General features: G+C 33.3%; 1 protein-coding gene across 9 annotated transcripts in view; it reads left to right on the top strand.

The window, feature by feature from the left end:
- Nucleotides 1-23,907, top strand: part of CSNK1G3 (casein kinase 1 gamma 3) — a 110,435-nt gene that overhangs the window by 79,564 nt on the left and 6,964 nt on the right. Inside the window, exons 9-13 of one of the 9 annotated variants that reach the window (XM_054589890.1) lie at nt 1,298-1,446; nt 2,899-2,994; nt 6,652-6,741; nt 18,560-18,666; nt 19,202-19,225. In XM_054589890.1, the coding sequence (XP_054445865.1) occupies nt 1,298-1,446; nt 2,899-2,994; nt 6,652-6,741; nt 18,560-18,666; nt 19,202-19,225 (466 nt within the window). Of the gene's footprint in view, nt 1-1,297; nt 1,447-2,898; nt 2,995-6,651; nt 6,748-18,559; nt 18,667-19,201; nt 19,226-23,907 lie in introns of all 9 variants that reach the window. The other 8 variants (XM_054589889.1, XM_054589888.1, XM_054589895.1 and 5 more) reach the window with 8 other exon arrangements.

Genomic DNA, 23,907 nt, shown 5'->3' with positions numbered 1-23,907 from the left:
AACAGCAATTTACTTAAGATTTCTAAATGAATTAAAAAATAAAAATAAAGTTAAGAATAATGTATTGCTAATGTATAAAAATGCCTGCTGTGACTTGTGTAATAACATTGAGTAAAAAGAAAACCACACTTGAAGATAGATGACTGAATTTATATCTCACTTCGATACTCAGAGGTTCTCCTGTACAATATTGGCATTACTATTGTACTATCAGCAGTGTAGTCTCTGCTAGTTTTTTCTCAAGTTTGCTATATTATTCTTTGTCAGAAAACTTTGATTATATGTTTTTCTTTCTTAGACTAGAATTAGGAGCTTAGGTGTAGGCAGATTGAGTGCATGTTATGAAGCCTACACAAATTTCTGCAGGAAAAATGGTGGTGCTTAAGTAAATTAACCAGATAATTGGCTAGAAATTGGAATCGTGAGGAAGATTACTGGGTGCCACTTTTCATTCCCCATTGGGCTGTGTGTGATCCTGTTCTTGTTAGCGACCATGAATGAATTGGATCAGGAAGGCAGTTAGGTGTAAATTACTATTTCTTACTGCAGTGCTATTTTTTGTGCTCTTACGGTGAAACACTGTTTTGATCACCATTTTGCTTATTAATTTTTATGGCTTTTTCACTCTGGAAATTACGACCTTTTAAAATATATACTACATTTGGAAATTTTAATGGCATGCATGATTGTTAAATATATGACCAGGAATTAAAAGAAAAAATAAACTGAGCTTCTATGTTATATTTCTGAGATTTGTTTTAGATTTATTTTGCTAGGGCATTTGGTTTGAATGCTTCACATAGCCACAATTAGGAACTTGAATCTTCTATTAGTCAGTTTATGTCACTGAATCTTTAGGAGTCCAGCAAACTAATGATGTGCTTTCATATATATAAATCAGTTCCCACCAATATTTTAAATAATTTTTAAAACTAATGAGCTGAGTATGGTGCTTTGTGATTAAATGATTATGCATTAATTTGTTAATTCAACCTTTAACACTTGCGAGTTTTTATCTAAAAAATTGTAAAATAAAAATTGTAGCCTTTCTTACTGAAATGAAGCAAAAATAATGTCTGTTAAATTAAACCCTTCATTTCCCTTTGTTTCTATTTCCTTTCCTACCTTTACCTTTTTAAAAAAATTCATTGTAATTATATTTATACAATTTTAAATTTTAATAGAATTTTCTTGTTCCTGTTTTTATAATCCTATGTACATTTAGACATTTAAGTAATTTTATTATTAATGAGTATATAGGAAAGTATAATCAGAATAATTTTTATTTCCTTTCTAGAAGAAATGGCAACATATCTTCGTTATGTAAGAAGGCTAGATTTTTTTGAAAAACCAGACTATGACTACCTAAGAAAGCTATTTACTGACTTGTTTGATCGAAAAGGATATATGTTTGATTATGAATATGACTGGATTGGTAAACAGCTGGTGGGTACTCTATTAAATATAATAAAGATTTTATCGTGTTTCTTTTCCATAGGATAGTTTCTTCAACTGAAAATAGTTGAGAACAAATACTTTTTCAAAAAGGGTTCATTTAATTTCCTTTTTAGTGGTATTTCAGGTTACACACTACATTAATAATCATTGAATTTTATAACAACCCTGCATTTGGACTGTTTTTTAGAATGATAAGTTATTTTGAACTTTTCATTCCTGATTTAATTCTTAATGTTGAATATACTTTTTTTTTTGGTATAATATTCTAGTGATTACTTTAAAAGATCAGCTGGTTTTGCTTCGTGTTTAATTTATTCATCTTTCAAGAACATTTGTAATTTAAAAATCTTAATTATTGTAGCAGTTTTAAGTTATCTCTTAGAATAGATTGATACTTGGAGTGTATTTAGGTTTTCAAAACTGTACTTAAGTTTTCATAATGTATCTTTATTATAACTGCAGGATTGGTGATCATCACTTAAGAGACCTCATTATATATATTTTTTCTTTGAAGCAATGACTTGCGAAAGATCAAATATTCTCACTATTCTTTTTTTAATAAGTAAGACTGTTTTGCAAAATTTTTCTTTAGTTGTGTCTCACAGGTAGTGAATTTTTACCCATGTGTAGAATCACTGAACCCTCAGATTCAGGTATATTTGAACAATAGACTTAAAGCAATTAAGCTATATTTTTCATATATCCAAAGTAATTTGAATATATATGGTATCTATGATGCAAATTTAAATAAACTTTGAATAAAGTAATTATATTTTGAATTGTATTTGAAAATTAAAAATTTTATAAGCCTCTTCTGAATGGCAGTAAGCAATTTTATTAGCTTATATAAAAATCATTCCCTTAATTTTTAAAAATAATTTATTCTGTTTATACCTTAGCTTTGAAAATGAGAAACATGAACAGATACACTTCATTTTTTTGTTATGAAAAAGTAATTTAAAAATAATGCCACTATTAGAAGGTCTTTGCTGATATAAAAATAAATACTTGATAAAGCATTTAAATATAGGGTCCAGGAGAAGCAAGGCCTGCTTGAATGTGGTTGGTAGGGTAGTGATATGGGTGTAATAATTTATAGTTTTAATTTGAACATTTCACCTAAAATGTCATATGGTGTGCTAGAGTGTGATATTGTTATATTACAGAATTACATGCTTAAGATTTTGTAATAAAAAGATTTTGTAATAAAAAAATGGTGTTATTTGTGCCAGACCCCGTATTTTGAAAACAGTATAAAGAGTAGATATGTTTCCTTTGCTCTAACGTGTCAGCTTTCATATTTTGAGAATGTCATCTTTTCTTAAGGCCTTACTTTATTCCAGTCGTTTATTTTTTCCATGATTGTTTTAAACAGCTAAATGTTATTAAATAAGATTTCTGAAATAGATTGTGTTGATGCTAATTGTTATTGTATTGTAGCCTACTCCAGTAGGGGCAGTTCAGCAAGATCCTGCTCTATCGTCAAACAGAGAAGCACATCAACACAGAGATAAGATGCAACAATCTAAAAACCAGGTTTGCTGCCCTTTTAGATAAGAAATGTCTTAGTTTGCTTCTGTATTACCTTCTGACTGTATATAAATGTATTGGTGTTTTATGATGACCAGATGACTGCTTTATGTGTATGTGTATTTGCATGTGTGTGAGTGTATACATACACATCTATATACATATTAAAAATATGAATTACATATTTTCCCTCAATAGATAAAGTAGATTATATCCACACATGCTAACAATTGAAAATACATATTTCCCCATTATGTTAACTAATTAGTTTAATCATAAATTTATAATATAGTGCTATAAATTAGTATAATTTTGAGCAACATTTGACATTCTATTAGAAGTATTTGAATACCCTGTTGGAATGAATTGTAATAGCAGTTGCTCTTTCAGACTATAGTCTAGTTTAATACATTATTTACTTAGTTTCTGGTATTAGAAAGCTACTATTCTACACATTGCAGAAATAAGAAAAACAATATAAGCTATAAGAAATGATTTTGTAATGAGTGGCTAGGAGCTCCCTCAGTCTCTGGTATCATTCACACCTGGATATGGTTAAACCCTGGGCAAAGTACTTAATGTCTCAAAGCCTCAGTCTCTCTTTTATAGGATAGAAATAATGCATGCTAATTCCTAGCATATAGTAAGCCTTCAGTAAATCTCAACTCTCGTGGGCGATATTGCTATCATGATTATTGTAATAAATTCACAAATAACTACATTACAAAGCAGAGTAAGTTCTGTTGAATGAAGCATGTTAGTAGTAAGTGCCATGGAAGATCATTGGAATATGTGGGAACTATAAAGATTTTCCTATGGAGAAGGTGGTTTTTGAGATGAGCCTGAAGAATGAATGAAATTTTTAAAGGCAAATAAAGGAGTAAGGGTTTTTTAAGGAAAGTGAACAGTGTAAAATATGAAGCAGAATTTTAAAAATGTAGAATTTGAGGAATAGCAAGCAGTTCAGTTTGCTTGGAGCAGAGAGTAGGTTCAAGACAACATGTAGAAGTTATATTGAGAGTGAAGAGTTTGTATTTCCTAGGTATGATAATTGAGGGCTGTTGAAATTTTTGAGCAGTGTTTTCACTTTTCTCTTTTTTTGTAAAAAGAAGCTTTATTGAAGCCATCTTTGAAATAAAAAATGTTGCTATCACCCTGAGTTAAAAAGTGTCTTTAGTATTTTTAATTATAACCATTTTTAGAGGATAGTACAATATCTCTTTTTACTTTTATATCTTTTATCCCATCAGAGTTTGATTGGGGGTAAATAAGAGATCAAAAATCAGAGGAAAGAACATGGCTCATTAAAAATCATTGCAAAATAAAATGCTACATTTAGGGGATGTTTAACAGTATTCCTTACAGTACAGCCAATTTAAAAAGTTTAGTTTTAGAATTTTTGCCTTAGAAAAATTGGGACAATAAAGTGTCTTGTATGTGAATGAATCCAAAGTATAAATTATAACTAGTTGATGTCTTCAGCACTCTGAGAAGACACTGTGTATAGAAAGAAATGCCTCAGAAGTCAAGACTCAGAGCTTGGATTTTTAAATCAGAGTTAATTTCTCAAATGTACTTTGGAAGAAAATCAATAATTCATGTTCTTTGACAATTCCCACTTGAGCCCTTAGGTATTCTAGTAAGTAAAACTTCTTTTATTGCTGAATTTAAATTTAATTTAAATATTAATATTATAGAGTTTAATTTCTACGTGTTTCGGACATGTCTTAACTAGCTAGATTGTGAACTCATTGAGGGCGGGAATCATATTTCATTCATATAGTCCTTGTTGCACTAAGTGTAGGCAGTCAATTTTTTTCCAGGAAATTCTTTAAGATAGCTTATGTACTAAATTTGAAACCAGATATGCAAACTATCATCATAATAGAAAAGTTGTTTATCTAGAAAAAATTATCAAGTATCAGTGAAGCAGTAAACAGTTTTAAGTTGTATGAAAAACCTATAGTTTACAATCCTAAAAGAAGAAAACTTAATTCTTTAAATGACTAAAACCTTTGCTATGTCCCAAGATAAACAATTTGTAACCTAGAATCAATGGTTGAAGTTTAGTGGATCCTGATAAGTTTATAGAAAGTGTTAGATGCATTTAAATGTTTATTCTGAGGAGAGGTTGCAAAGCTTTCACTATCTCCTTAAAGAGGTCCACAACCCCCAAATGTTACCTGTTATCCTAGGCATCATTTACATACTTGTCTCAATTTTAGCATCATTTTCATTCTTACAGCCTGTTTAGATTTGATCTCACCTAATTTATTTAATTAAACTACATATCTGCTAAATTCTGGTGATGAGTTCAGAGGGTTTATTGAAAAGACTATAAAACTATCATAATTGTTTTGATGACATATTTCATGGCACACAATATGTAATTTTGCATTGTACAGTTTATAATTTAGGGAGCTTAGTGCCTGAACTTTTATTTTATTCATTGTGTCTATTTGAATTTAATATCTCTTCCCCAAAGGAGTGCTCTGGCCACTGAAATGCTTAGGCTCCCTATAAGTCAACATGCTTGCCCCTCCATGGCAAGATTTTCTTGACTTTGGTTAAAAAAGAAAGTAAAGAGCACTAAAGGCTTTAGAACACAGGTAATTGTGGTAAGGAGTTAGGTAGTGTTATTGGAGGAGCAGTAATCTCTGAGTTTGAATCTCTGCTATACTCCTTGATACTTCTGTGAGTTAGGGAGGTGTTGAACATCTCAGTGTCTTCATCAGTAAATTGAGGATAATACTATCTATCTCAGAATGAGATAACACATATGAAGCACCTATGCATAACCAAACATGCCATAGAAACGTAAATATTGTTATTTCTTACCATTCTTTGTATTAGTGCTGTCTACCTTTTCCTGAAATGTGGAAATTGACCCCTTCTAATTCTGCTGGTAGATTACTTTTAATGTGTACTTATTGCTATGCAAATTTGCCACGTTAGCTAAAAGCACCAAGAATTAGCCTATTTCAGAAAAATGGGTTCCTTAATTTGAACCAGATAGAGATCAAGCAAGTCAAGAGATCCATATATACATAGAATTGTTACTTTAAAAATATTATCGTATTCTCATAGTATTCTATATAGTACTTTTTACTTTTCAAAGAACTTTTCTGTTTTCTCATATTACCCTCACAATCAGAAACAGGGTAGTAACCAAAAGAGAAAAGTTTTTTCTGACATCTTAAGAATAGCTATTTAAGGACTATTTTTTTTCTTCTTATCTTGATAGAAGTTATTCCTCATCAGAAAACCAATGGAGACTTCTATAGACTACAGAAAATACAGTAGATGTCTTTTTAGTTCACCCATGATTGCTTTGGAGTGCTTCCTTGGACACATCATTTTTACCTTCCTAGTTCTTTGTTTACTTCCTTTATAAAGTTAGAGGGTGGAGTCTGTGATACCTAAAGTTTTTTTCACTTCTGAAATTCTGTGGTTGTATTTTATTTTATGGTTGATCATTACATAATTGTAGCAATTTAATGAAAATCTATCCCCATGCAGTATCATTGCATCTGTGACTCAGAATAGTAAGGGTATTTTTAAAATTCCTTTTATACGTTTGTTTTCTATATTATAAGGATGAGATGTTTAACATATTGGGTTTTTCTTCTTCCATCCATGCCACATGCATTAAATAAATGGCAGTCGGCAGACCACAGGGCAGCTTGGGACTCCCAGCAGGCAAATCCCCACCATTTGAGAGCTCACCTTGCAGCAGACAGACATGGTGGCTCGGTACAGGTATTTTCTGATTTTTGCATGAGTGATTATTTCCCAGATTTATACAACTAACACTTTTTTGGAACTCATGGCATGATTTCATATCCTACTGAAAAACTTGTTGCTGAACTCTCCATAATTCTATTCCTTTGTATTTAACAATAAAGCAAAATTAACATAGCCTAGAAAGACCAGCAGGGATACTAAGATTTTGCCTTTGTTCATTTTTGCAAGTACATTGAACAGTATTTAAGTCGTACAACAGGTTAGAAAAACAAACTATTACTTGAAATATGTGTTAAACTTGATTTTTCCAACAATAAACTTAATCTTTTTAAATAGCTTTAAGTAATAGAATATTTTTATATCTTTTCCTTTTCATTGACATGCCTCCTTCAAACTTAAGTCAGTTAAGTAGGTATATAACTTTTCTTATCCTAAATATTCATAATGTACTTTTTGATTAGTCAAATAAGCATGACTTTAATTTTTATAAAAGTATATCTTGTTTGTACTTGTAGAAAATATCAGATGGAATTTATTTTCAAGAACAAGTATTTATTATTCTACTCAATTTTCTAGGTATTTATGAAAATTTAAAGCAGTCTCTTATTTTTTGATGTGGTTCTTTCCCTTTTCTATACACTTAGAGATAGCTACTATGTTCTGTCCTCTCTTGTCTCCTAAATTTTAGTCTTTTATATGTATTGTAAAAGTAGGGAAGGATCCAGTCTCTTATTTCTTTTTAAATGTTGATTTAAGGTCATCTAAATGCTGGTTTAAAGTAATTGAGATCATAAGTGTTATTTCAGTCCATTTTAATTTAGAAACTTAAAAAAATTTTGGATCTTTTCCTCCACATATTTCTACTGAACAATTTTATTTATATATATATATATTTTTAAATCTACTGAATCTATTTTATTCTTTCTTGATTAAGTCTTATAAGTTCTCATGTTTTTTTCACCATTAAATTTTAGAGGTAATTTAAATTATATAACCAAGTGTTTTTATAGGACTTTGTAGTCTCTGGAATTTTCAGTCATGTGTAATAGAAGTATTTGAATAGTTCTATAAAACTTTAAAGTGAGGGATTTAGAGGCAAGGTTGCCTGAATTGTAAAACTTTTAATGATCCCAATTCCTATTATTGGAAAAGTTATTTGAGTAAATTATATTTAATTTGCAAAACAGAAGCTGTATTGTGTATGTATCTGTATACATTTACATGATCCTAACTGTTGTATATTATAGCAAGTGTGTTGCTGGGTGTTTAGGGAAATCTGCAGCAATTAAGATGCTATTGGAAAGCTTTCCTACTCCTTTGGTACTATTACCACAAAAACAACCTCTTCTTGCTCTATGGAAGTCCCAGTGGAGCTTATGGGATCTCTTTGGATTCTCAAAGAGTGAATGAGTTTGGTTATATTGGCTCATCATTTCAGCACTTTATATTCTATTTTTTCACATGTTTCCAAAGAGGTATTTTAACTCTGCTAATTTCTCCTCATCTCTTTAAAACTGTTCTGCCTGTAAAACTATACCTGGCTTCATTCTAATATTCAATAAGTGATCAATTTTACTTACTAGAATTGTAGTAATACATAGGTAAAACAATAAATATTACACTATATTCATTAGCTTCCTGAATATATTTTACAACATTAACTAACCTGATGTGATGGACATTAAACAAGTTTGAGTTGTTTAATGTCATGAAAAATTTACTAGTAGCCTAAGCAAGATCATGCGTGAATATTGCCCCACCCCAAAATATTGAATACATTTATAATTTATATCCTACCCACTTTCAGATTTGAAGAATTATGATACTTGTATAATTGGATTAAAGACATTGTAATTTTTAAAAAATCAGAAAAGTGCCTAAAATCTAAGCTAATGTGATTCTTATAACAATAGTTGAATATTGTATTTGATTCTGAATGAACAAAGGAAAGGAAACAATGTGTTCTGTCATTCTCATTGCCTTAGAGCTCAAGAGAGGAAAACCTTTCTACTATTAAAAAACTATGAGGAGAAGTTGCCTTGAGGTTCTTTGTGTGATGGTCATTGAACCATCTTTTGGACAAAATTTAAGACATTGACTGGAAAAGTTTTCTGCAACAAATACATGAAAGGCATTTCATCAAATAATTTCTCAGGAAAGACATTTCCATAATAAGTAGATAGCTATCTGATAATAAAATATAGTACAGATTTAGGACATTCAGAAGCATACTCAATGGTAACCTGAAGTGTGCCATTTTGGGCCTGTAGAATTCATCCCTTATCTGTCACTGCACTCTTTTTTTTTTTTAAATTGAGATATAATTGACATATAACATTAATTTTGAGTATACAACATAATGATTTGATATTTGTATATACTGAGACATGACCACAGTAAGTCTCATTGCCATATGTCACCATATAAAGTTACAAATTTTTTTCCTTGTATGAGAACTTTTAAGATTTACTCACTTGATAACTTTCGGTATTTATTCACTATAATCATGATGCTGTACATTACATCCCCATGACAATTATTTTATTCCTGGAAGTTTGTACTATCACTGCACTCTTTTGCATGGAATTGATGAGAGTTGCTCTCAATGTATCACCTCTAAGGTGATTCCAGTTGACGTGCAAGATGAAACCTTGCCATTTTGATCTACAGAAGGATCCTTTGATAGTCTTTATTTCAGATGTGATTTTAATAGGAACTGAATCGTGGAGTGTGAATTTGAGCTCCGTGTCTTTCTAGAATTAGTATATACAGGCAGTACTAAATAGTAGAATCGTCTATTGCTTTTACAAGTTAAGAAACTTGACTAGTATTTTTATTGATCTCTAGGAAGAGAATTGTAGCGGTATAGTCAAAAGAAAACATTGTTAAATGACATCTCTTTAGTGTGACCACATTAATTTACTGACCTAGAATGATACAGCTATACATTCAAGAAACTTTTCCCACTCAAGAGACTAAGAATAATATTCAGATATCTGAGGACTTCATTTTGAATATGTTCTTGACTTGTGTATGTTTCAAAAAAGCTCCTAGAGGAATCATGGGTGGACTTCTCTGCTCCCCTTAGAATCATTGGTTATAAATATAGTTGAGAAACTGAGACTTACCACTTTCAGTTTCTGGCCATTCATTATTTAGCAGAATAAATATATATCTCTCTGTTAGGGGCTAGGCACTGTGCTAGATTCTTTGAATAAAAGAAAGAATAACATATATGGTGCCTGTTCCCATGGAACTTTTCAGTCAGTGGGGAAGGCTAATGAACAAGCATTGTGATAAGTGAAGAGCTTAAGGGGGAGAGAAAGAGATTGAAGAATTGAATGAAATTCAGTTAAGCTGATGTGCACTGAGAAAGGAGACTGAAAGGTAGGCAGGAGGTAAGTTATGAAGGTTCCTAACAGGTCTTGTTATTTAATTTGGACTTCATTCTGAGGATATTAGGAAGTTGTAAGGAGAATTAGATAGGGAACTAACTTGATTATATTAGTGTTTTCTAAAGATTTCTGTTGCTGGAGACTAGACTAAAAGGAGGTGAGTCTAAGGCAGGGACACATCTATCAAGTCTGTAGCTGAGAAAAAATGCTGGGTAGTAGAGATAAGAAATAAAAGAACATGAAAGATAAAGAAGACATAATTTAGTTGGATATGGGGGCTGAGTGGAAAGGAAGGGTTCAGTTATCCCTTTTTGATATGTTTCTACCTGGTAAATCAGGATCTCCAAAATTAAGTTTTAAAAGGTACTACTGGCAAGAGATATTGCTAATCGCTAATTCCACTGTACAACTCCACTGAGCTCTAAGGTAACTGCAGACCTGATCCTATAAAGCTGAGAGGTAATTGCAAGTAGAGGGAAGAAGACAAATGTTAAGTATACTAATTACTGAAAATTTACTTTACATGGTATGGTATACTTCCTAATTGTTTGGAACTCTGTAGTTGTACAGCCTTTGGTTTGCATTTTTTTAAAAAAGATTTTAACCATGGTTGGTGTGGTTCAGTGGATTGAGTACCGACCTGAGAATAAAAGGGTCGCCGGTTTGATTCCCAGTCAGGGCACATGCTTGTGTTGTGGGCCAAGTCCCCAGTAGGGATCACGTGAGAGGCAACCACACATTGAGGTTTCTCTCCCTCTCTTTCTCCTCCCCTTCTTTCTCTAAAAATAAAACAAATAATATCTTTAAAAAAAGGATATTATTTATTTTAGAGAGAGGGGAAGGGAGGGAGAAAGAGAGAGAGAAACATTGATGTGAGAGAGAAACACCAATCAGTATTCTCTCACATGCGCCCTGACTGGGGACTGAACCTGCAACCCAGGCATGTGCCCTGACTAGGAATCAAACCAATGACCTTTTGCTTTGCAGGTTGATGCCCAACCAATGGAACCACACCAGTCAGGGCATCTTTTGTTTGCATTTAAGTAATAACATGACTCTGAGCACTTAGGGGTAAAGAGGGCAGGATCACAAATGGTACTGACGTGTTGGGCAGCCAGGCACTGTTGATGAAAATAGTAACATTAATAAACAGTCTGATATTTTAGTCAGTACATCTTCAGAAACAAAATCAGAGGACGATAACAGAAAAGGAATTAGACAAATGTATCTTGAAATGATAAAAAAAAATACGTAGTTAAAAGTCAAAGGAGTAATAGATGCCTTATTTTCAGCCGGTTCTTCATTAATATTGACCTTAATATTAATCCTTGTTAATATTGACCTTAATATTAATTCTTGTTAATATTGACCTTTCTAAAACATTTCAAATGAACAGTTTCAGTTTTCTCTATCAAATTTTTGCAAAGGTACTAACAAGGAAAAAAATTTAATGAGTAGTACAATCATATCTTTCTCTTCATAGTTTTCTGGGGTACCAAAAATTGTGAAGGAGGTCAAAGGAGGGTATAATAGTCCCCATTACTTAGCGGGAAACATTCCAAAACCCCCAGGGGATGCTTGAAACCGTGATAGTACTGAACCCTACATACACTATTTTTTTCTTATATTTAAATATCTATGATAAAGTTTAATTTATAACTTAGGCACAGTAAGAGATTAAAAACATGGCTAATAATAACATAGAACAATTATACTGTAATAAAAAGTTATGAGAATGTGGTTTGTCTTAAAATACTGTATTCTGTTCACTTTTTCACTTAAAGAAGCACTTTATAACTTCTCTTTGGCATGTTCACATTACCAGCATCACTACTCTTGTGCTTTGGGACCATTATTAAATAAAATAAGGGCTACTTGACCACGAGCATGGGATATTGAAATGGCTAAGTGACTAAGCAGATGGGTAACATATACAGTGTGAATACTCTGGAAAGGGGATGATTCATACCCCGGGTGGACAGTGCAGGACGGGGGGAGATTTTATCATGCTATTTAGAATGGCAAGCAATTTAAAACTTTTGAATTGTTTATTTCTTGAATTTTCCATTTAATATTTTCAAACTGAAATGGTGAAAAACAAAACTGTGGAGAAGGGGGAGACTACTGTAGTTACATGCTTTTGTTACATAAGAAATTTCCAGCTCATTTCCATAGGCTTAGTTTAGGAAATTCCTTGTCTAGTTATCATTGGGGCAAATCAGTATTATGAATTTATTTTTATATTCTTTTATAGTAACATTTACAGTAACATCTTGAAAGATAGAAATACGAAATGTTGTATTACTTTCTGCTTAATACTTTCATAAGTGAAAGTTAGACTGAAAATCTGTTTTGGTTTATATTTGTTGAAAGACAATGAATGAGAATGTTTTATGCCTTCAGGTCTTCAGTGGGAGTATCAAGAATATTAATTATAACTTTATCTGTAGTTTTTAGAATATGTAAGCAAGTTGGTTTTATAGTACATGTGCAACCTAGCACAGATCTAATACATTTTTTGGAAATTACTCTTTTCACTATATCTTATTTATTAGTGTGACTTATTATATAGGTGACTTTTAGAAAAGCTGAGTCTATAAGTAAAATATATGTTTTAATATTTCTATTTTTTTGGATAGATGGAGATCTGGTTAAACAGTGTATTGAGCCTCTACTGAACACTTAGTGACATGCTTACAAGAATGCAAATAGAAATTAGTATAATAATTTGTATGACTTCATTGCATTTGTGAAATATATTAGTTGGCCTTTCAAATCATTGACTACAAAGATACCATGTGTTATCTTTGTACTCAAAGCCTATGAGAATGACTTCTTTTGGAAGTAGATTGGGCAGGCAGCCAATAGATGAATCATCATTTTCTCCCGCACTTAGCTGCAGGCTGTTTCTCCATCCCCTTCCCTTAAACTCTGATATAGTAACAGTAAAACTGTAGTCTGGTTGCCTTTTTTTTTAACCTCTTAAAATAAGAACTACACTGTTTCTTACCAGAGTGAGAGAAAATTAAGAACAGCAAGAACAAAAAAACCTGTAAAATGCCTGAATTATTTTTTGAAATGTAAACCCAAACTTCTGTCATATTTATACAGATTTTCATTGAGGAAATCAGCCTGGTGAATACTAATGTTTTAGAGATCTTTATGTTCTAGTTGGAGTTATAATTCTAGAAATGTCACTTAAATGGAATCATTCTTTTTTTTTTGTATTTTTATATCCTGTTCATTTATTTATTTTTAATATATATTTTATTGATTATGCTATTACAGTTGTCCCCCTTTTATTTTTGTCCTTTATTCCCCCCCACCCAGCACCGCCCCACTCCCCATCACTCCCCGACCCTTAGTTCATGTCCATGGGTTGTACATATAAGTTCTATGACTTCTCCATTCCCTATACTATTCTTAATCTCCCCCTGCCTATTTTTACCTATTATTTATGCTGCTTATTCCTTGTATCTTTTCCCCCATTCTTCTCCCTCCCCCTCCACTCTGTTTTACTGTTCATAGTTTTTGATCTTCTTTTTCTTAGATAAGTCCCTTTAACATTTCATATAATAAGGGCTTGGTGATAATGAACTCTTCTAACTTTACCTTATCTGAGAAGCACTTTATCTGCCTTTCCATTCTAAATGATAGCTTTGCTGGATAGAGTAATCTTGGAGGTAGGTCCTTATCTTTCAAGACTTTGAATACTTCTTTCCAGCCCCTTCTTGCCTATAAGGTTTCTTTTGAGAAATCTAATCTTATGGGAACTCCTTTGTAGGTAACTGTCTCCTTTTCTCTTGCTGCTTTTAAGATTCTCTCCTTATCTTTAATCTTGGGTAATGTGTGCTTCCTTGGGTCCAACTTCTTTGGGACTCTCTGATCTTCCTGGATCTTCTGGAAGTCTGTTTCCTTGGCCAGATTGGGGAAGTCTCCATTGTTTTTTCAAAGAAGTTTTCAATTTCTTGCTCTTCCTCTTCTCCTTTTGGCACCCCTATGATTTGGATGTTGGGTCATTTAAAGTTGTCCCAAAAGTTCCTAAGCCTCTCCTCATTTTTTTCGAATTCTTGTTTCTTCATTCTGTTCTGGTTGAATGTTTATTTCTTTCTTCTCCAAATCATTGATCTGAGTCCCGATTTCCTTCCCTTCACTGTTGGTTCCCTGTATTTTTTTTCTTTATTTCACTTTGCATAGCCTTCACTTTTTCCTCCATTTTGCAACCGTATTCAACCAATTTAATGAGCATCCAAATTACCAGTGTTTTGAACTGTGCATCTGATAGGTGGCTTTCTGTTCATGGTTTAGTTCTAGTTTTGGAACTTTGATCTGTTCTTTCATTTGGGCTATATTTCTTTGTCTCAGTGCACCTGTTATGCTGGGAGGGGTGAAGCCTTAGGCATTTGCTGGGGCAGGGCAACCCATGTCACTGTGTTGTGACGCTGTGTGTGCAGGAGGGGTTAGAGAGGGAGCAATGCTGCTTGCTTGGCTCTCTGCCGGCTTTCAGTCACTTCCTCTGCTACCCGCAAGCAAATTGGGTCCTTCTGGTGCTGATTCCTTGGTGGGTGGGTTTGTGTATGTTCTAGGACCCCTTGGGTCTCTCCAAGTCCTGTGAGGCTGGGAGTTTCTCCTGCCACTGCAACCCCCACAGGTTTTTGCAGCCAGAGGTTTAAAGGCTTTATTTCCCCTGTGCTGGAATCCTGGATTGCGCGTTATGTCTCTCTCCCCAGTTGTTCCTCATGGTTTATCCTCCTGCAAATATGGGACCAACTGGTCCACCAGCTGTTACCTTGCCCGCTTAGCCCTCCAGCCGCTGCCTTGCTATGTGTCCTCTCCTCCCTGGCTACCCCTCCTACTGGTCTGGATGAATGTTTCTTCTTTAGCTCCTTGGTTGTCGGATTTCCATACAGTTTAGTTTTCTGGCAGTTCTGGTTATTTTTTGTTTTTAAATTTGTTACTGTCCTTTTGGTTGTGTGAGGAGACAAAATGTGTCTACCTACGTCTCCATCTTGGCCAGAAGTCCCTGGAATCATTTTTTTGAATTTGACTTATAAAAATTACGTGTATATATTTTTTGATTAATTGTTTGATTTAGGTTTTCCGGAATATAATGATACATTATTTTTAATATTTTCTCTGTTATTTATAAATTCCCTTTGCAAAAACACTACTAGTTTTCTTAAGTGAAAACAATTTTAATGTGATGATACAATCTCAGGTCACTGGTGTTGAATAGGCTAACTTTACAGGAGAACTCTGTTTCCACATTGATTTTATTCTGACCCTGGGATATTGGCTTTTGCTCTAAGGTTTAGAATATCTGGGAAGCCCGGGAAAATTTACATTTGCAAATTACATAATGGAAGTTCTTACTTCTTTTTGTTCTGGTTCTGGTCAACCAGGTAGAATGGGATTTGAAACATTTTAGTAAAATGAAGTTTATTGAAGTTTGACTGTGTATGAACTGAAGTAAATCAGATTATGATATTAAATGCATATATAGTTGCTGTTTGCTGGAAGTTTAGAATACCTGAGCTTTAAAATTTCAATTATGCTGCTTAAAGTAAGAGAATACACATTAGAGGAGCTGCCTACAATTTGAGCTTGGAGCCATTCAGATCCTCGAAGGCTGTTGAACAAAAAGGAAGAAAAGATGTTTGAATATTATGTGGAAGGAACAGCAATGGAAATTGTTCAGTGAACTGTCTTGATGATCAACTGCATGCAATATACTCTGCTAGTTAAAGTTCATGGGGAATCCAAAAGTGTAAGAATTTTGTTTTCCGGCTCCTTTCCAATTCAATGTAGGGGCTCTGACATTTAAAAAATTAAGACTAAAGAACCAAATTATGTTTGAGAATTAGACCAAATAATTATTTTCAAATATTTTCAGCATGAGGGAAAAATAAAGAGAAAAGAAAATCAACACAGAACTCACTAGAATGACAGATAGGAGGAGGCAGGTGCTCCAGAAGCAGAGAGGTAGACCTCAATGTAGGAGTGTTCTTCTCCTTGGGCTCTTTAAAGATGATCCAAGAAGATTTTTGTGTTTTCAGCTGTAGGCAGAAATGCAGTGTTCATTTCTAAGTACTTATTCCACATAGGGTGTAGGAAGCTGAATTTCCACAATTCTTGAATTAATCTAGGTATATTGGTTGATTTCTAGTTACTTTACTTAAAGTTGGGAAGAGAAGGGCCTATTTCTTTACATTAGAAAATCAGATCCACAAGAGCTGGGATGATTGTCTTGTTTACTATAGTATTCCAAGTTCCTGTAATGACGATTGGCATTTTTTTAGCTTCTCAAGTAAGAACTTTTGAATTAATTAAGTTTTAGAAATATGGGGTTCTATAAATAGTACTCTTTAGTTGTCAGCTGTCAATTCTGGTGCCCACACTTTTGATGTTAACATGTTTTTCTCATAAAAAGGTCAGGGAGGGGAAGCATCAAAGATGATTCTTAGATTTTGAGTCTGGAAGACTGGGAAGATAGTAGGGCTTTAACAGAAGTTGGAAACATCAGAAGAATAACAAATTTAAGAGAGTATGATAAATTTTGGTTTTGGAAACACTGAATTTGAGGTGGCAAACTTGGTTAGGCTCAGGGAATCCTTTACATAGGGGTGATAGTTGAAACCATGCTTGTAGGTGAAACTGACAGTAATAATGGCGACCATTTATTGAGTTCTTTACTATAGGCCAGTCACTGTACTTTATATATTGATTTCATTTTATCCTCACATCAACCTTGGTAAATAGATACTGTTTCCCATTTCATAGTTGAGAACACTGAGATTTAGCGAGATAGGATATCTTTCCCAGGGATGTGTAGTTGGTAAGTGGTAGAGCTAGGTTTTAAATCTAGACATATTTTACTCCAAAGTTATCAACTGGTGCCAAGTCATGAGAAATGTACAGGAAAATGAGGATTGAGCAAATATATTACTGAATATATTTTCTAGGAATCATTGTTAATCTTCAAGAAAACTTTTAAGAGTTCTGCTGTAGGAATGGAGTACATATTGCAAGGAGTTAAGGAGTAAATGAACAGAAAATTTTATAAAAATGGAAATGGGAAGTTAAGACTTGTTTTCAAGAAATTTTGGGGAAGGTAGGAAATAGTACAGTAGGGTGACTTTATAGGACCAACCAAATTTGGGAATTCTGTTATGTTTTTTATCTTGTTCTAGGATTTCATACATGTGTGCATTTATTTCAACAAGTATTTGTTTAGTTGCTAGTATGCTGCAGGTAGATATGGAGATATAGCAAGAAACAACACAAGGATCTTGCTATTGTAATGCTTAATTTTAATGGAGGTGGGCACAGTTGTCAAGAAAGAAAATCAAAAACAAATATGGATAAATGCTATACAAATAATTAAAAATAGAATGTGATATGCAAGAGAGGGTCTGTGTCGAAGTTTTAAATTGTATGATAGAAAGCCCTGTTTTAGAGACTCTCTTAGAATCTAAAAGATAAGAAGAGAGCCAATAAACAGGAAGACTATGCAGGGAGTGAGACTAGGTGATGCCAAGGTCTAAAAGTAGGAGTAAGCTTGACATTGTTAAATGGAGGCTACTGAGCAAAGGAAAAGTGGTATGATATCAGAGAGGTAGGCAGGAGTCAGATTTTTTTTATGGGTCTTTGTAAATTGGTGTAAAGAGTATGGATCGTTATTGTACGTGAAGTGCAAGAATTGAAGAATTTTAAGCATGATCTGATTTACATTTTAAGAGGAGCACCCTGGCTGATGTGTGTGTTTAATAGATTAATGGGGGAGGACATACATGTAAAAGCAAAAGACTGGTTAATAGGTTTTTGCTCTTACACAAGAGATAATGGTGGCTTGGACTGAAATGTTAGTAATAAAGTAGGGGGAGAACTAATTAGATTTAGAATGTGTTTTGGGAGATGATATAAAAGGACTTCCTGATGGATTCGATAGGGATTTCAGTCAAAGAGAGGAATCACCATGACTCTTGGATTTGGGCCTTCAAGAGCTAGGTGAATGAATGGGCAATATAAGAAGGAGACCTGAGCATGATTACATTGAAATGAAGGATTAATTGAAAGAAGCAATATTGAAGTTTGCAAGGGACATAATTCATGATGAAGCAAGATACCAAAAGAGTGAGCACACAAGAGGAAAGCATTTGAGAGAAAAATGTAAGAGTTAGTCCTAAAAACCCAAGGGAAGGAGACAGAAGAACAGAAATTTCAAGATCAAAAGGAAGTTAAAAAGCAAATATTAGATAAGCTTGATCTTTATTAAAGTGTTAGACCTATTACTGTGTTCCATTATGAACAACTCCATATTGTTTTATGTTCCTCATATTAACTTTCTAATTTAAATATTTTTAGGTTAATTATGTTTATCATTATATAAACTATTATTTTGTGTATATATAATTTTTTGTTTGTTTTTGCAGGTTGTAAGTTCTACAAATGGAGAGTTAAACACAGATGACCCTACTGCAGGACGTTCAAATGCACCCATCACAGCCCCTACGGAAGTAGAAGTGATGGATGAAACCAAGTATGTATTCATTTTGCTTGTTTTAGTAATCTTTTGTTTTTAAACTGTGCATGTTTGAAATTTTATAGTCATGTATAATTATTTCAGGAATTTTTTTCAAGAAATAGGTGCATGTGAAATAAATGGTATATTTATTTTAATCACTAAGTTTAGAATTCTGCTATTTTAAAAAATATCTTAATATAAAATACTTGTTATTTAAGAACTATGATCAAATTCTTATTTAGAATCAACAGCATATTTTTAGCTCTTTATTTTTAGGAGTGTGGATGCATGAAAGTTATAGCTATACTATGGATGCTTATTTTTTCTGTAAGCATAAGAATAAATAATTTTTAACTTTATAGTATTCTGCTTGCATTAATATTAGTTTTAATTTAGTTTTCTGTAAAAGTAAATTATAATAATGCTGCTTGGAAAAAAATTAAGCATGAAAAACTGTGATAATTTCAATGTGGGCTGTTTCTGATGATCTCTTTCTCTCTTTTTCCCCTTGTATTTTTTTTTTTTTTTTTTTTTTTTTTTTTGTGAATAGCTGCCAGAAAGTGTTGAACATGTGGTGAGTTCTCAAGTGTAGGCAGGCAGAAATAGCTCCGTTGACTATAATTTCAAAGATTTAGCACCATATCGTGTTTTTTAAAAACATACCTTTCAACATAAACATAATTTGTTAAAGTTGTTCAAAAGTACTTTATATCATTTACATTAGCTCTGAAAAGCAAGAAATAATTGTTTGAGGAGCTCTTTTGCCTGCTGCAACTTTTGCTTCAAGTAACATAGATATGGGGGCACTTTTTAATTGAGTAGATCAACCCTGCTTGTGCTTATGCATTTGCTTTGTAATACAGAGACTTTTTGCTACGTTAGATAGAAAGGCAGGCTTTTGAGATAAACTTCCTTTTTTTTCCTTTTTGTAATTGTTAAATACACATAGTAAACCCCTTACCCCAACCCCAGTAGTATCACTAAAACATTATTTCATTTATTAACTAATAATATTGCCAGAGTAACATATAGTATATATTGATAAATTTCATGATAAACTATAGTTGAAAGGGTATTATGAAAAATCCTCATCTAAATATTTTCTGCTTATTGCAGATATTATGAAAGATAATATTTCTAGTAGTTGAAGTAATGTTGAATTTAACCATTTCTGACATTTGCCTTTAGTGTTATGCTGTGTCTAAAATGCTTCTCTCAGTTTCTGGACAATTTTTGAGTCAGCCTTGGAGTGAATAAAGAAAGTTGCTTAGATTAATAAATTTTGGAAAGTTCTAATCATATCTAAAAGGAACCTTACATATTTTCCTAAATTTCCTTTGCTGGCTGCATGATAAGGAAATTTTTTTGGATATTTCTTTTTAAAGAACAATGATCAAGTATCCATTTTAATTGCTTTCGACTCTGGGATTTATTGACAGTATGACTTAACTTTAGTGGATTGCAGGATATAATTAGTCAACTACATCCTCATGCATTTTCATGTCAAAAATAAAAAGTTTATGCTAATTTCTGCCATCTTAAGTACAGTTACAGAAGTAGGGTGGTAGTGTAGCAGATTGGAATGTGTGTGTCCTTTGCAGTTATATAGGTTGTAGAATCCTACTTTTGCTCAGTTGTTACCTTTCTCAAGCTTGTTTCTTCTGTAAAATGAGGCTAATAATATCTACCTCATAGGTTTGAGAAAATTAAATGTGATGAAACACTGGTATTTTGTCTGGCAGATGGCAGGTACTCCATAGTTGTTATCTCCCGTTTCTCTCTCCACTTCCAGTTGCCTGTGGCCTTTCTTATCTGTGTTCTTCCAAGGCTGTGTTTCTGTCATTCTCCTATGATTTTGTTTCCATACTCAGAACTCTTCACTGAAACTGGCTGTTCTGTGTTCACATCCTGCTAGATACCTGTTTTTAACAAAATCTATTACATTTTCCCATTTATTCATTCAGCAGTTTTACTGCTTGGATTTCAGAAGTATGTGATACCACCCTTACTCTTAAGTACACCAGTAGGGAAGATGATGGTTGTATTAGCATATATCAGTATATGATAAATACTATGCAAAAGGTACAAAAAGAAAGATTACTTACTGACGGAATCAGAGAATGCTTTATGGAGGTGGCTTTGAAGAATGGCATAGTAATTTACTTAGTTGAGATGGGTGTGGATGTATGTTTATATGTATGTTTATAGGTTTGGGTTTCTTTATGTAGGCGTCAGAAGATGAGAAAAAAGGAAGTAAATGGTGGGAAGGTTATTCCTGAAGGAAAGGTTCTCTGGTACTTGGAGTATAAATCTAAATCGCCTGGGATGGCATCAAGGCCCTTCATATCTTTCCTAGTCTGGTCCCTGCCTGTCCCAGCTCCACTTTTCATTCTGAAATCTGTCTTCTGTTGCTTCCATTCTGCCATCAGTATATTATTCTCTTTATCAATTTATCACTTCTAGAAATGCTTTGAATTTCTTGAAAACAAGGCCTTTTTCATTTTCAGATCCCCAGTGCATAAAACAGTATGTATCAATAAATTATTACCAAATAATTGACTTTAAATATGTGGTATATTCATACAACCGACTATTTACAGTATAAAAAATGAAATTGAAAACATTATACTAAGAGAAAGAAGCAGACACGATAGCCAAATATTATATAATTGTATTGATATGAAATGTCCAGAATATGCAAATATATATAGACAGAAAGTTGACAGCGATTGCCTAGCGCAGGGCAGAGGAGGATGGGGGTGACTGCTAATAGACAGTGTGGTTTCTTTATAAGGTGATGAAAATGCTTTGAAGTTACATAGTGGTGATTACAGCTGCAATATATAAAAACCACTGAATCATACATTTTAAAAGGGCAAATTTTATGATATGTGAAATATATCTTAATAAAACAGTGATTTTTAAAAATATTTATTTATTTAGTTTTAGAGGGATGGGAAGAGAGGGAGAAAAAGAAGGAGAGAAACATTGATTGGTTGCCTCTCTCCAGGGACCCAGCCTGCAACCCAGGCATGTTCCCTGACTGGGAATCAAAATGGTGACCTTTTATTTCTCAGGCTGCTGCTCAATCCACTAAGCCACACTGGCCAGGGTTAAAGCAGTGATTTTTAAACAAATGGATAGCAGTCCATGACTTTAGTAAAGCTTTATTCCAGATAGGTTACAGAAATCCTCAGAACTTTCCTAACTCTTCATTAGTTGAAAACTAAACATAAAATTTTGTTTTTCCTTTAATCAGGGTTATTCTTACATTCCTACAAGGTTACTATTGCATTCTTCATATCCTTTTAGTCTGTGATTAAGAAATGTGAGCATGATTTCTTGTTCTAAATTGCATCTTATGCTTCTCTTTTCTACCATTTTATAAGTAGCTAGGAACCAGCTTAGAATTCTCTTTCAGAAACTGTTTTCAACTTCCTCTCTTTCTTTTTACCTATGATTGGCAGAGATCCCTCTCACTCCATCCCATTAATCAGAATGTATTTCACAGTGGATATTAGAGTCTTAAGTTTTCTAGAATACTACCTCATGGGTAAATATATAATTTCTGAATGATGGAAAATATTCTCTTCCCCCAAGAATAAAGTGACTCCTTTATTAGTAATGAGATTTTTGCCTTTTTTTATTGTAGCCGAGAATTTTTTTTCAAGGCAGGTTAAATAATAGCACCCTCATCACTCCTCCCAGGAATTAAAACAAGACTTCCTTGAGTTTCGTTAATAGAGTTTTTTACATAGTGTGAAATCATTTTTTTTTCTTTATTTTTCTTTCCCCTTTCTAATATTTGGTGAACAGTTATTGTGTGTTTTTTAATATAATTATAAAGAGAATTTCAGGCCTTTATGTTTCATTAGAGAAGATAGTATACTGGTGACTTTTACATAGTGGTTCTGTACTTTGGCTACATCTCACAATCCTCTGGGGAGTTTTAAAAATATAATAATACTTAGGCCACACTCTCAGAGTTTCTGATTTAATTGGTCTGTGGTGGAATCTGGTTACCAATATTTTTTAAAAACTTCTAAGCTGATTCTAAGTAACAGCCAGCAGTGAGAATCATTAGTCTAATACAGAGATTAGCACTATAGAATATAATGATGTTGTAGTTCAGAGACTGCAGTACTCACTTGTAGCTGAGAAGATAAGAGAAGTCTTCAGGGGTAAGGATATATTTGCACTAAAGATAATAATGATTTGGCAAAGTTGATGGGTAGCAGTGAGAGGAAAGGTTGAACAACAATGTGGAGCAAGAAAAGAATGGGGCAAGTGTGAGGAGTAACTCATGAGGCTATTCAGTGTGGAGTATGTTAATGGGAACTGGGATGGATAGGGCAAGTGTCCAGTCTTAAAGGGACTTAATAGCCAGTTTAAAAAAGAATTGGACATTATCTTCCTCAGCGCAAGAATGTGGTAAGCCAAGAAGTGATGATAATTAGATTGCATTTTAGGAAAACTAATTTGGCAACAATTTTGAGGCTTGTGTCACTTCCTGGGATTCACCAGATTGCAGAAAATCTTCCCTCCTTCCTTGCATAGTTTAGGCCGCCTGGAAAGGAAGCCTCGTGGATGATAAAACTGAGAGGAGAGTGAAAAAAGGTTGGAACCAAATTCTAAGAGCTGTGTGGCCTTCCATGTTCTAGTATAGAACCGTTGCTGAGATTTAAGAGAAAAGGACTTGGCCATACAGGATTGGGCAAAAGTAGGGTTACAGATGTTCATATGGAAAATAACGCAATAAATAAATAATAATATAAGAATGAACTCTGTGTTTGCATACTTAAAACTATACACCTACTGTGGCCCGGCCTTGTTTTTATGATGGGGAAGTTTTGGATGGCAGATTGGAGAAGGGGGAGACTTAGACTGGGAAGTCAGTTTAATAGGCTCTTAACGTTGGTGGAGATATAAAGTTCTAAACTAAATGCGCATGAACGATGTGAAGAGTTTGAAAGTCACTTCAGACTCGAGGGACTAATTGCATGTGGATGGAGAGGAAGAAATTGAAGACGAGGATGTTTGTGCAGGTTCCTAGTTGGAATAGTTATGTGTATGGTCTTGCTCTCTTATCTAAACTCTTTTTGGTTAACTAAATAGTTCCTCTTTTTAAAAATCAAGAGATCCAGAGATATGAAATTACATATCAGGTATAAATTTTAAGGGGAAAAATCCTTTGCCAAAGAATTTAAAATCAGATGCCATAAAAAGTATTTTCCATATACTCATCAACTCAGATGA

This window comes from Pteronotus mesoamericanus, unplaced genomic scaffold (genome assembly GCF_021234165.1).
Source record: "Pteronotus mesoamericanus isolate MK-2021 breed Mesoamerican mustached bat unplaced genomic scaffold, CSHL_Meso_final scaffold_167, whole genome shotgun sequence".
In the NCBI taxonomy this organism is placed as follows: domain Eukaryota; kingdom Metazoa; phylum Chordata; class Mammalia; order Chiroptera; family Mormoopidae; genus Pteronotus; species Pteronotus mesoamericanus.
This window is presented reverse-complemented; position numbering and strand designations above follow the sequence as displayed.